This window comes from Oreochromis niloticus, linkage group LG9 (genome assembly GCF_001858045.2).
Source record: "Oreochromis niloticus isolate F11D_XX linkage group LG9, O_niloticus_UMD_NMBU, whole genome shotgun sequence".
NCBI classification, from domain to species: Eukaryota; Metazoa; Chordata; class Actinopteri; order Cichliformes; family Cichlidae; genus Oreochromis; species Oreochromis niloticus.
Genome location: NC_031974.2, coordinates 20286517 through 20300927, shown reverse-complemented (window position 1 = coordinate 20300927; position 14411 = coordinate 20286517). Strand labels below are relative to the sequence as shown.

The 14411-nt window shown below is 40.6% G+C and overlaps 1 protein-coding gene across 1 annotated transcript in view; it reads left to right on the top strand.

Annotated features, from left to right (window-relative positions):
- Positions 1 to 14411, top strand: part of stau2 (staufen double-stranded RNA binding protein 2) — a 102566-nt gene that overhangs the window by 58236 nt on the left and 29919 nt on the right. The window contains exon 13 of the mRNA XM_005471792.3: positions 12116 to 12229. Within this exon, the coding sequence (XP_005471849.1) occupies positions 12116 to 12229 (114 nt within the window). The remainder of the gene's footprint in view (positions 1 to 12115; positions 12230 to 14411) is intronic.

Below are 14411 nucleotides of genomic sequence, written 5' to 3'. Positions count from 1 at the left end.
CTTATTGCCGCAGAATAAAATAGGCGTCGACGTATTTGCTACTAGGAAAAATTGGTGCTTGCCTATTAATTACATTGAACTTTTTAGCATTTTTGAGGCAACCAACTGGTTGCCCAGAGAATACAACACTCTCAACCTCTGGGCAACTACTTTTAATAGCAAGGTGATTGCACAGGTCACCTAGTGGGAGGAAGCCTGTCTCCAAATAAAACACCTAAGTAAGCAACCCAGTATCACTTGAACATGTGTAATAGACACGCTAGTTCATGCTTTGCCTCTCCAAAACATGAAACGGAGACAGAAGTTGCATTTCTAGCAAGGGGAGATGATATCTTTAAAGCCAACAAGTTGCTAGTGAGCAAAAAACATATAAAGTGTGTTCCAGGGTCCTTAATCATCAGAAACGATTAAGCTAGGCGGCTAATATGTATATACATGTAAATATGTTATTAATATATGTTTAAACGCTTTCCCGGGATTTTTTGTATGTTGGCTTGAAATAAAATATTGCTCTCTGCTGTTACTGCAACTTCTGCATGCATGTCCATTTCACATTTTTGAGAGGCAACACATGAAATGGACACTGTGGACCAGCATGTCTGTTACACACTTTGCTGGATATCTGGTTGGAGTCGGTCTGTACCAGTGAGCACAACCAGTTTCTGTCTCTCTTTGCAATAGGGGACTCGACTCGACTGGTTACCAGCTGGTTTTATTCTGGTTATATTCCTATCAAAAAGCAAGGTCGTCAAGCAACCGTGTCATTTTGTTGCTAAATCGGCATCCTGCAGCTACTACGCCACTATATATAGAGGAATTTCTGCTCCAGATCTATGAGGTTCTGGTTGGACTCCAAATGCAAGTTGTTAATATGAAATTCTGTTTCATGTGAATTTCTGCATATGTAGATGCCAACAGATTTGAGTTTTTCACTGATTTTTCACAGTTAATCGCCATATCATTACAAACAGATTGATGCATCAAGACAGCAGCAATTAGACAGTCGGTCTGCTATCAGTCTGCAGTTAAATGGGATCGAGATGGCAATTACATGCAATATTTTTGTGATAATATGGCAATTTACTGTGTTAAATCAGTGAAAATCTCAAATCATTTGGCACCTACATATACAGAAATTCACAAGTCACTTTGACGATGCCAATTGAATGCAAGCGAATTTGATCACCATCTTTGAAGCAAATGTTTCAAAGTAAAAAAAAAATTAAAAATTCAGAATTTTCCTGTTTTGCTCATTGAACTTTCTTGCTGCCTTAACCTTTATTATTCTTGTGGAATAAAGTCTTGTCATTTAAACTGGATTCAATTACATCATAAATTTCATAATTCCAACTAAAAAAGTTAAAGACACCCCCAACCCTCCAGCACTACACCCATACAGTAATCACGCATGACATGACAGATGTTAGCGTGACCATGCATAAATATGATCATATACATGCACATGCACAACAACTGTGTCCAAATTCTTCTCCCTCTAGGACAGTGCTGCAAATAAAAATGTGTTCTTCATCAGCCGTGTGTTTATAAAGAAGATATTTGGACAGTTTAAAAAAAAATGAAAATACACATTTAAAGCATGTGCTGGAGGTTGCCGGGTCTACAGTATCATAGAGTCATCACAGCGGTTGTCCTACAGCACAGTGGGACTTGTGTGTGGAGCGTACAACCTAGAACTGCTCGATAACACCCTATCCTTTTTCTGTTTCTCACATTATTGGCACGCCAAGGATTTAAAGCTGGAACTAAACCTCACAGGTGTTTCTGTCAGTACCAGACTGGACGCACACATACACTTGCTATTAGGACTCTGTGCGTCCAAGAGGGAGACAGCCCGCTGTCTGTTTTAATCTGTCCCGGCCGATCTGCTGCACATACCTCGCCACTGATACCAGCGCCTGTTCATTTAAGCTGCAGATGCTTTTTATCAGTTTGAGCGAAAACATTTTATCTTAACCTGCTGAGGGTTCCTTTGAAAGGCCTTTGTTATTGCTCTGAGCCTTCCTGTGTGTGTGTAACCTGAGAGAGCTCTGCTGCCTGGCCAAGCCCAGACACACTTGTACATATGCGCAAATACACACACACACACACACACACAGCAGGTTCTGTTTAGTGGAAATGGAAGAGCTGGGCAAAGCCTGTGTGTGAAGTTTAAGTTGGTGTTGTTGCCAAACATTACAAACTGTGACCCATTTCACATTGCTGTAAATATATTTGCGTCTGTTCATCCTTCCATGCATTTCTGTGAATAAATACACAAACCATAATCAGTGTACTCACATATTTCCGTGTGCTTGTGTGTTTGTGCATGTGTGTGCGCGCATTTCTTAAGTGAGGAATTCAGGCTGTAATTGAGACACGCAGACAATATGTGTTCTATTGAGGGGATGTTTCATATCATGTGGGTTTGTAATGAGAACCTCTGGTTGCTTACAGAGCCATGCTAGGCAGGCTTTTTAAGGCTTATGTATTCTTATGTGTTTTTGCAGGCCAAATCACCACAGATTTCAAATGTTTTTGCCAAAAGCTGCACTTGTCTGCTTTTCCAGTGGTCACGTAATGTGCTGCTTTGTGTTGAGCCGTCTTCCTGTCAGCCATACTCAATAGCAAATGAGTAGTCAAATCCACAGTAAGATCTTTTTAGCAATTTAATATAAATCTGCTAGTCTCATGTATAATAATTAGAAAAATGTAATTATGTCATCCAAGTGAGCGGATTACAGAGACCTCCTAGTGGTGGATTAAAGGAACAAAGCAAAAACGAAGGACATTCTCATAGTGTCTGTTTCATCCATCCAGCGCTGCAAACAAAAGCCGGGGCCTACCTGCTAAGCCCCACTTTGATTTGATTGGAAAATGGCCTCTAGTGGAAGCTCTGACTGGATAAGCAACAGTGTGTTGTATTCATGCCAGCTTGGAGCAAGGATGCTGTCACTTATTCCACCGTATTTGTACGTATGTGTGTCTCTGTGTATTTGCTATTAATTTGGCTAGTGCATTGTTGGCACGCTGGGTATGTGTGCTGGAAGTGGGGCAGAAACAAAACAAAGCAGGAGGTAATAGACAACACATGGAACAGGATGAAGAAGTGAATGAAAGCTACGTAACAGATTCTCAGTTTCTGTGTCCGTGTACCTTTTTTCTGGCCTACAACTTCTATTATGTTTCTGTATGTTTTGTCCATTTCTAAGTGTTTTACTCTGGTAGTCACCAGTCAGTTATTGCTGACTGCCTCATATTATTAACTGTTACCTCAGTAAGAAATGAGCAGGGGGAAAAGTTTATATAAGAGATCGGTGATTGATGGAATGCTAATGATATTTTTCCCCATCAGCTCCACATGGTGCCATGGTACACATCTGGACCAAAACAGATCTGCTGCTGTGAACCTGATTTATTCCTCCTCATGCCTTCATACCTGAATTTTATTTTTTAAAACTAAGCAGGCATTTATCAGGGCGGCACTTTCTGCCTGGCAGGATTTCACATATTTAAAAGTCTATAACTGAAAAAGAGAGGGAGTATAAATGTTATCAAAAGTAGTCACATATGTGTGCACTAATATTGAGTGTTTCAGCAGAAATTGAATTCAGCAGAAAATTCCTTTTTCAATACTAACTTTGGCTTTGCTTTATAAAATGCTTTCAGTCTACTTGCAGATTTATTTTCAAGATACTGCACCTAATGCATTCCTGGTACTGGGATGTTTGTGAACTGGTTATGGAGTCGCTAAGCATTCAGTCTACAGCAGCATTTTCCTTGAATTTTGCACATTTTAGATACTCCGCAAGCAACTGGTCAAACTGACAGCTCATGTCACACTTGGCAGAATGTGTTGGCGCACAATATCACGCTTTCAGGTTGGCCTCATTTGTAGTTATGTGCAGGCGCTTCAGGTCATATTTTATGATTGTGTAGCAGGAGTAAAATGCAAGCCATTACTCTGCCTCTGCAGACAGTTGGGTCGTTAAAATATGAGAATATCTGTTCGGTCAGATGCAAACAAGACAAGGCTGTACTGAGAGAAACTGGGTTTTACTACTTAAAAAAATCTAATTTTTCAGTTTGAAGTGTAAGAATGGGCTTCTCTGTAAATAAGGTCTACTATGATGGCAATGGTAATGATGTTTTGCTCTTCATACTGTCATTCCAGCCTGTGTCTAGAGGAGTTGATTTGTATCTACTGTGTCTATCAGTTCTGTCCAAAGCAATAACACAGCAGAGATATTAATCAGCTGAGTTATTTTATCTAGTCACGGCAGGCTTAACTTGGAAGATGGATTTGGAGAAAATGGAGGGATGTAGTTGTTGCCGTGCTGGAGGCAGAACTTTTGTGGGGGGAAATCCCATGTTAATGAAAACACTATCCTTGGCGAGTGACTGGTGTTGATATCCATTCAGTGCAGTTCCCAGGATTTCTCACACTTATACGGTATTTGTTCTTCTCTCTACGCTTCCCTCTTTGGCTTTGCAGAAAAACCACTTCAAATGGTGCCGTCTCCACCTCGTACCCACCCTGGCACTTTCTACACCACTCCCTTTCCACCTTTCCCTTTTCTCCAATCTCCATTGCTCACTCTCATCTCTCTGTATCAACATCAAACGCCTGATCTGGTACAAACGTTCAAAGACTCTAACAGTTTGTTTCCAACTTCCTTGTCATCATCTCATCCCTCTATTCTCTGTTTACTCTGGGATTTGCATTAGAAAATACATTTTGGGATGGCTAATCCCTCCACGTTTGATTTCCGCGGCAGGGTGATGGCTTCCAGCTGCGCTCTGCGGCATATTTGTGTGAAGAGCGATCTTCGAAAACAAGTTTTGTCGGTGGTATAAATCAGACCACTAATGCTGTGCTGGCTCGGCGCGCAGTCTCTGCTTACATGGTGGCCCTCCGTATGCGTGTTAGTGGATATGCCTGCGTCTGTGTGCTTGGCAAAACTGAGTGATGATGTTTTTACACCACAATCAAGCCCATTTGCAAACCTTTAAATCATATACCCTCAAGTGCGAGCGCAGCATATTGCAAATTTGAATATGCAGCATAATCGTTTTTTACTCGCCTTTGTTCTCTTGTATTTTGATAGTATTGATCATATTTCATGTAATTCTCAAAACTACTCGGCGATAGCAGTTTTGTGTCAGCGCAGGCTTAGCTTGAGGAGACCGAGGGCGTGTTAACCGACCGCTTTGATTCCCAAACAGTTATTTATTTTTATTTTTTTCACATAAGCCGCCGTTCTCAGAAAGTCTCCAGCCTGGATGCTTCTATTCATTGCAACTCCTTCTCAACTGAGTGAGCTGTTTCACAAGCTGCAGACAAAGTCACAAGTGATTTGTTGACAATTTAATGGTATAAAATCACAGAATGAAAATGCCCCTTTTGTGTTGTTTTCTGTCCCCAAATCGCTCTGGATATTTGGTTCGTACTATGATAACTGTGACCACAGAACAGCATAACGTTACAATAGCAATTTCATGAATGTTTTCTTTTACCACTTAAAAAAATTCTGCACCACTTGTGGGCATTTTATTTTAGCACTGAGAAAACAAACACTATCCATTTTTACCTCACCGACCCTGATGATCCAATCCCCGGCTGCAAAGACTTGTCTTAGGATTGGTGCGACGTCAGCAAAGATGCGGCTGCTGGCCCGATCTGTTGCGGTGAAGAGAGAGTGGTCGTGAAAGCAGAGCTGCTGATTTAAGTTAATAGATGCTTCCAACCTCATCCGCGGCCACGAGCTGTGGGCAGCGACTTAAAGAATGAGATTACAATAAAGTGATCATTTTTGAAGTTGTAAAAAAACATTGGCTTTTACAAAAGTTACAGAAATACCCATAATAGCTATCTTAGCTACCTAAATATGAAACTACAGTAAGTGACAGAGTAGTCATGGACTGCTGACTATAGTTTCATTCTTACATTTGAGTGGTATCAGTCTCTTGAAGGCAGGTAAGGGTATTTCCCAAAGTGTCTGCTATCTCTTTACTAAATGAAGGTGTGTCTGTGTGTATGTCTGTGTGTATGTAGTTGTTTTGGTGTATTGGTGGGGACCTAATAAGCTGAAGTGTTGAGTTTGGAGTTTTATTTAATTGACCCTTGTAAATGTATTGCTGTACAGTTATTCTGTCTTTTCATAAGCAGTAATGGTGCGTGTGTGTACATTTGTGCTCCTCAGTTTGACTTTGGTGTTTGAGTTGTTATTATAGAGACACACACACTGAGCTCAACATAGATGCTGGCCTCTGCAGATCGCACTAGATAATGTCATATTTCTGGATTTCAGTTCAAGACCAGCATTGTTGAATTATTGCAGCTAAATTTTGGCACCCTGAATCAACTGTGTATTTTGCTGACACACCCCATTCCTCCTGCCATGATAGACTTCACTCACTCCTGCTGCAGAGTTTAAAGGGCCCTGCACTGGTTTCTATAATTCGCAATTCCGTTAGTACCTAAAAAAAGAGTAATCAAGAGGATCATTCTAGGGAGAAATACCTTTTATGGACTATAGGAGATATTAAAATGTTCATATCTGTTTAAACACACGGTTATGTTTTTGTAGCTGTTGAAAAAAGTGGATAATTGCTCTGATCTTCGAATAAGTAACTGCTCTGCTGCTACTTTGGACCTTTGGTTCCTTACATTTGTAATTTTAACCTCAGTTCTTGTCTCTTTGCATTATTGCTTGCTTAAAGGTACAGTATGTAAAATCCCACCACTAGATGTCAGTCTATTAGGGATTGCAGTCAACTTAATTCTGTTTTTGTTACCCCTCACAATTCAAGTACATAATCCTAGCTATGGTGGCCCCTGTAGGACAAACAGCTCTGGCCACGATTATAGTGATTGTAGGCTGTCAGTCCACTGTTTACCTCAGCTGTCAATATAACTGGAGTTTCGACATGCTCTTGATCTTTAGGACACTCGAGCCTAACATTAGCTAGCATATTGTTAGCTTTTAAACAGTTTATCTGAGATGTGAGGCTAACATGTCTAATCTGCTAACAATAAATAACTGTGACAATATCAGGAATAAAAGAGCAAGTTTATGCATGTTTTGTATGTTAGAGCCCTGACGTCATATAAAGTTTTAAAGAAGTATTTGTGATCTTTAAATTACAAGTAACTTATACAGTACGTATGTAGCCTGTCTCTAGTCACATGCAAAAAACCCGATTAGGCTGAACGTCCACCTTGGCCATCGTGTTCAATATGGTGCTTGCTCCTATGTATTCTTAATGGGTTAATTACCTAAAAAGTTTATGAAAATCCATCATTTTGTTAGAAGATGTAATTGCACACTAATCTATGTATGTTTCTGATTACATTGTTCTTTTTTCTCTTCAATAACATCAAAAAATAACTTTTGTACCAATAAAAATACGATTTTATCTGTTTTGCTAAAACAGCAGCCTTCTGACTGTGTCAGCAGTCGAAACAGATACCTTTTACAAAATTTGAAAAGTCTTGCATGCCTGATATGTGTGATTGCAGTAAAATATTCCATTGTTAATTTTTCTCATGTTACGCATTGCACTTATTTTTAGCAAACTCGTCTGGGAAGTTTCTAATAATGGACTGGTTTCAATAGAAGGTGGAACTTGCTTTGTTCTTTTTCTTAGGACATCTCTCTGTGATTCAGGCAAAGTGCACTTAAAGTTTTTAAGAGCAGCCACTTTGTTTGCCTTCAACCTCCTGCCCATTATAGAAGTCAAAGGTATATTAACAGAGTCCTTCAAACACTCATAAGCCTTTGTGTCCTTACTGAAGTTGCTCAACATGAACTTCTAATTGGTTCTCACCAACAATGCCAGCCTTCCTTAGCTAAGTGGGAGGCTTTATTGTGAAGTCCAAGTTATTTCTGTGATTTTTGACTGTGTACCACTCAAACTAAGTTTAGTGCGCAGTCACATGAAGAACGTGACAACACAGATATTTGTATTCATAGTTACCTTAACAGCATTGTGTAGCACAATCCTCATCGTGGATTGCTTGAATTTGTATATTTTGCCTGTATTTGTGTCTGTGGACTTGCATATTTGTGCACTAAAGATAAATTCTGAGCATGGCTGCAAGAGCACTGACTGCAGTTGCGTTTCAGTTTGTGAATGTTCATGTTTGCTCAAATGAGGAGGAGCACTGGAGCTATCCAGCTTTAGAAGCCAGATGTCAGAGGTCGTTCCACATTAGTGCCACCGATCAATCGCAGGCCTTGCATAACTCTCCTGCCTCTTTGTCTCTGAAGGAAGTGGATTAGAGGCTGTTTTCTGTGATGGGACCTGGGATGATTAGTTTGGCCTGTTTAGAATGCATGCGCTCACAGATGCATGCAAACATGCACTCAAAACAGACGGCCTGGATGGTAGAATAGACCTTTGTTTTTAAGATGCTCGTTTATTTTAGTCTCCAGCAAGTCATCATAAATCAGATGATGCCATTATGTTCTTTGATGCTGGGAGATCATGAAACTTTCTGTCCTTCCTCTAGGTCACAGTCGCTGGTAAATACTCATGATCAGGCACTTTGCTATTTTATCAAAAAGCCACCAAGGAAGAAAACCCTCCGGTTGATGTTTGGTGACTTGCCAACTTTATTATTTTAGCTGCAATTTTGATGTTAGCTGGACTACATCATGTGTACTTTAATGATCCAGTATCATACAGTGTGTCAGGGGCATTACAGGCTTAAAGAGGAAGTGTTTCCAGCTCCAGATCTCGGAGGGAGGACTGAAACATATACCCTAAAGAAAACAAAGCATAATTGACCAAGAGCTGTGCTAGGGGATAGCCAAATTCATTAGGATACTTGAATAGGATAGAATAGAATAGAATAATCCTTTAATTGTCCCACAAGGGGAAATTTGGTTGTAACAGCAGCCAAAAAGACACACATACAAACAAACAGTACACAGGACACAGAACAGAAACATACACAATTTTTCTTACATATTTACATTAAGGACAATGGATATGATCCAGTAGTTGTTAAGATATTTAAGTGTAGGAAATCTTAGGGGGAGGTCAGAAAGAAACCCTACTCCTTACATAGTTTTGCAGCTAAATGGTAATGACAAATAATGAACAGAATGCAATGCTACATAGAAATGGTAAATGGTAAATGGCCTGTATTTATATAGCGCCTCCTAGTCCCTAAGGACCCCAAAGCGCTTTACATATCCAGTCATTCACCCATTCACACACACATTCACACACTCACACACATAGAAGAAAAACTATGAGATCAGGAACCACTGTTAGGATCATAATAGGTTTAACAGTTTCTTTGTTCTGGGAAATGGATCACACACAAAAATCCAGTCATGCCATATCCCTCCTGTTACAAAATGTTAGCTCAGATAGGATACAGCCCTGTAGTTGGATAAGCGGTTCACAAAATGGATGGAATCGACACCTTTACCTGGTGCCCTAGAGATCCCAGGAGCTACTTTGTTGGTGGGAGTTTGCCCCAGTATTGTGTCTCAAGGCAAATTGGTCCTAGGTAGGGAACAGGATGAAAAGCGATTCAAAACACCACTATGAAGAGAAAACGAACAAGGGCTGATTGATCCGTGATTGATTGATCCATGATTGACTGATCGACGTTGCTATTCTCACCCCTGGCCATGAGCAAAGTGACCAAAACAAAACAAGCGTCATTAGAACCTTCCATCGAAGAGTATCTAGAATCAGCTTTAGAAATAGGATGAGGAACTCCATAACTCCAGAGGAACTTGGAGTAGAGCCACTACTCCTCCACAATGAAAGGAGGCAGTTAAGGTGGTTTGGCGATCTGACTAGGATGCTTCCTGGGTGAGGTGTTTCAGGAATGCCCTCTCCCAAGGCAGATCCAAGACACAGTGGAAAGATTCCATCTTTTGGCTATTTTAGGAATACCTTGGTGTCCCCCTGAAGATCTGGACAAATTGGCCAGGACAAACGAGGTCTGGGTGTCTGCTTAGACTGCCAACTCAGACTCAGATAATCGGTGGATGGATGGATGAAAACAAGTTTATAGTTAATAATTAGATTTATTTAATAATTTTGTCACGACCAAAGGCAACAGAGCTGCCACTTACCTTACTCTGTATGAGAACTCCTGATCTCTGCCTGTTCAAAGTCAGCATACTGTAATTTGTACTCACCATTAGCTAAAAATACACACGTGTACCCTCGCAGACAATGGCAGAAGTTGTGAATTATTAGAAATCTGATATGTATATAAGTGTATATCTCTTTCCAGTGAACGACTTTAAAAGAACGCCTGTTTCCTCCAGCACCATTAAGGGCCTCACCCTCAGCTGGAGTCCTGACAGCTTATGACAGATGAACCGTGCAGAGTGCCCGCTGATCAGACAGCGTGATTACACCATACATCACAGGTTCCCAAACACAGGCCTCCATCCTGCCTAAACGCACCAGCATACGGGGCAGTTAAACACATACAAAGATTTGTATGTGTCTCTGTGTTCAGACGCTGAAGTATAACTGTGTAGTCTAAACGTAGTCACACATGGTTATCGCTCAAGAATATGGGTATTTTTAGCTCATTTGCAAACTCTGTGCCATAGGATTGCTGTTGCAAAACTTTTTTTTTCTTACCCCAAAAAGTACCTCTTTTTTCACCCCTCCTTTCTGTCTTTTCCTCTCTTTAATGTTGAAGTCTAGACAATTTATTGGAGAATAACTTGTCAGGGAATGCTTTTTTTTGTGGCTCACTTTACTGCATTAATGATTCATACACATTTAAAATAGCTTTCCACAGTTTATCACCGTGGCCATCTCTTCATCAGCAGGTTTGCGTGAATTTTCCCACAAGTGTGTGCATGTTTTGGATGTAACATGACGAGATTGTACATGTCTTTGTGTGCGCATATTCATATCTCCGTGTGAGTATATGTTATGATGGGTGTGTGGGTATGTGAGTGTGTGTGTGTGTCACGATGGGTCTGTGTCTTTAGGCAGACTTCAGTGTGTCTGGCTGGCTGATCGTAACTCATTGGGAGGGAAAGGCACACATCTCGCTCTGGAAGCTTTCAGTCACAGATCGTATACAGCCACTTTGGTGTGCATACCCTCTCACACACACACACACACACACACACACACACACATACGTTCAGCATGTACAACCGCTGAATTAAGGTCTAGATAAGATGAAACTTTGATCCAGTCAGATAGTTGGTGCACAGAGGAGAACACACATGCTTGTGCTTATTACACATATTTTCTGTTAATTGACATAAAATGATTCTACTCAGACAATTAAAATATGACGAAGCTCACTGCACACTTGTTTAGCAATTTTGCAGCCACTGATTTTCTGCACATCCTGCTAGAATACAGGCTGTAGTGTAAGTGATGCGTAAGATTGTGTGTGATTAGGCTTATATATGATGAGAGTTTGAAGCTCCTGCCCTTTTGTACTGCAGAAGCTTAAAGCTGTGTTACAGTGATAATCTTCCATACCTGCTTACTTGTTTTTTACCCTTTTGCTCACTCAAGTGTGATATTTTACTCCTTTCCGTTTCTCACAGTTATTGAGAAACCTACTATTTATTGAGATTCCTGCAGCTGTCTTGGACCGAAGTAGGGCAGGCTAGTACGCAGATGAACCCATGCAAATACACATACATGCACGGAGTGAGAGCTAGTGAGAAGTAGGGCAGACAAGCAGGCAGTATTACCAAAAGCCCTTGCATATCAGGGGCAGGCTGTCCCAGAGGAGCATCATGTCATAACAGTCCTGATTGCACACCATTTAGGAATGCCTGCAGAGTTAACCTTTCAGTGATGAGGGGTCACCAGTGATGTGATCACTACCCCCCCTCTGATGCTCCCCTGCCAACTGCATATACACACTCTTGCATTCATTCTCCCCTAATGCCATCTCTGTACGGTGTGGGATAATTGCCCACAAATGCTCCTTGGTGGCTATTAGACATGGAAGATTTACTCTCAAGCCAACCACTTCAAAAAAATATTGTATCTCACTAAAAACTTGAGATGCTTCAGTTCCCTTGTGTTTTCTGCGTTGATTTCTTTTTCCTGCATTATCTGAGGTAACTCACTTTATCTGCCTACCTCTGTCCAGGTGCAGTACAGCGATGCGCAGAGTGGTAAGGATTTTGTGACCTATCTGACTCTCTCCCCTGTGCAAATGACTTTCCACGGCACTGGGAGCACCCTCCAAGCCAGCCATGACCAGGTGAGTCTGCTAAGATGCATTACGTATTGTGTAAAAGTATACAAAAACAGTAAAGTGAGGATGCTCTCAAAAAGATATGCTCATTTTGTTTTTTGGTTTTTGTGGTTATCAATGAACTGAATGTAAAGTACACTAAACAAAAAAACCCACAACATCCATGCTCTATTTAAGCACAAATTAGCAGTTTACCTCTGGAGTCAATTACTTTATGACTTTTTTAAGGGTCCAGTGTAATGTGTTTAAAACATCAAAGTCAAACTCAGTGTTTCAAACAAACTAACAATCAAGGCCATTGACTACCAGCTTCAGTGTTCTGCAGAGAAAGTCAGTTCAGTCAAAGTCCAGTGGCTTTGAGGAGACTGATAACATGATGTAACAAATCCACGGCAGACCCTGCAATGTTTTCATGCTCTCCAGCATACTTCTTTTATTAACCGGTTGCTGTTACAAACACACGGCTACAGCTTTTCAGCTCGCAGCCGAACATACACACCAACAACAACACAGTCAGGACACAGCACAGAGCTCTGGTGTGTCAGCCTCCCTGCAGCGGTGCTACAGAGCACACCCCGACACATACCCCCATCACCCGACTGAGCCTTTTTTAAGTTGCCTAAAATGTATTTTGATGTATCCACAGCAGTATGACGCTTCTGTGCTGAGCCTTGTGTTTACTTTTTCAAACTGGGGGGTTTCCTACCATAACATATTTTAAGAAGTACATTGACTATAGATATATCCACTAAAAAAAAAAAAACAGAAATATATTTCTTTCTACATTTATATATTTATAAATTGCTCTGAGTTGACCAAATCTTCCTGTGGACTGTAATCAATGATCCTTCATGGCAATTAAATTGGATTTTTATGGCTCCGTAACAGTGACAGCCGTGGCCTGAGCATTTATGCTTTTGGTTGCCTGTCCATCCAAATCTGGTGAACATGATATCTCTTGGATGGCCTTGATGTATTTTAGTCAAATTTGGCTCAGATGCTCACTTGGACGAAAGTCAGGGCTGAATAGATTTTGGTGGTCAAAGTCCAAGGTCACTGTGATCTCAAGTCTACCCCTTGTGAAGGGGATATCTAAGACACCTGCAGAGTGTTCATTACAAATGACACTACATCTGGCAAAAATGTTTACTTGGACTCATGGACAAACATTGGTAATGGTTACAGTGACCTGACAAAAAAATGTTTTTTTTTTCCAATGTAAGAATTAATTTGACAATTGCGACAACATTTAACAGAAATATGAAATAGCAAGAAATGAAATAATGATATTTTATAGTTAGTTCACTGGTTAGCAGTGCTACAGAATCAGTACAATTAAGTTGGTTTTTCCAGTTGAATCTAATACTGATAGTCATGCTTGTGAAAAATAACATATCGAATATTATAAACAGATACTTGTCATAATCAAGTATCTTATTAAAGACATTTGACCGTTGAATCAAAGACTTTATCCATCCAAACATCGGACCAAGAAGTTGAGTACATATTAAACTGTAAATATCATTAGCTAATCTTGATTTTCTTTTATATTTTGTAATAATAATAAACTGCAGCTGTCCCACCATGTTATCAGACGGGCTTCCTTTCCTGGTGCAGTCAAGTGTACCATATGCTGTATATGGTGTACTATATAGGACGTATTGTGAGACTTTGACAGGTCTCATCCTCTAATTAACAGAGAATCTTGGCTTTTATTATTAATCACCAGGGTGTTAGACCCACCCGTGGTAATATTCACTCATTGCATTTCTTCCCGACAGCTTTAGTTTTTCTATCCATCAAAAATAATCCTCATCCACAAATCTGATTAAACTTATGGCAGACATTGTCATTCTCTCTCCCTCCCTCTCTAGTTTTCTCGCTCACTCTCTCTCGCATACTCACTGCATTCAGAAGGAGGTTCTTTGTCTTGTGTTGCCCAAGCAGAAAACCAGTTGCTTACAATCTATCATCTAAACATAGGACGCCTCTTTGTTCAGCAGTCTTCAAAGCTTTAATAAAGGGCCTGGTCGGCCCCGATTGGGCCAGCTGACAGGGGGCTAGTGTCGCCACCGCTAACTGAGAGCCAAGCCAATATAGGCCAGGCAGGTCTGCGTCCTTGGGACCTGTTGTTGCCAGGAGCACTGGGGCATGACCGACTGTTAGAGAAAGCCTTTCTTTCCCTCTT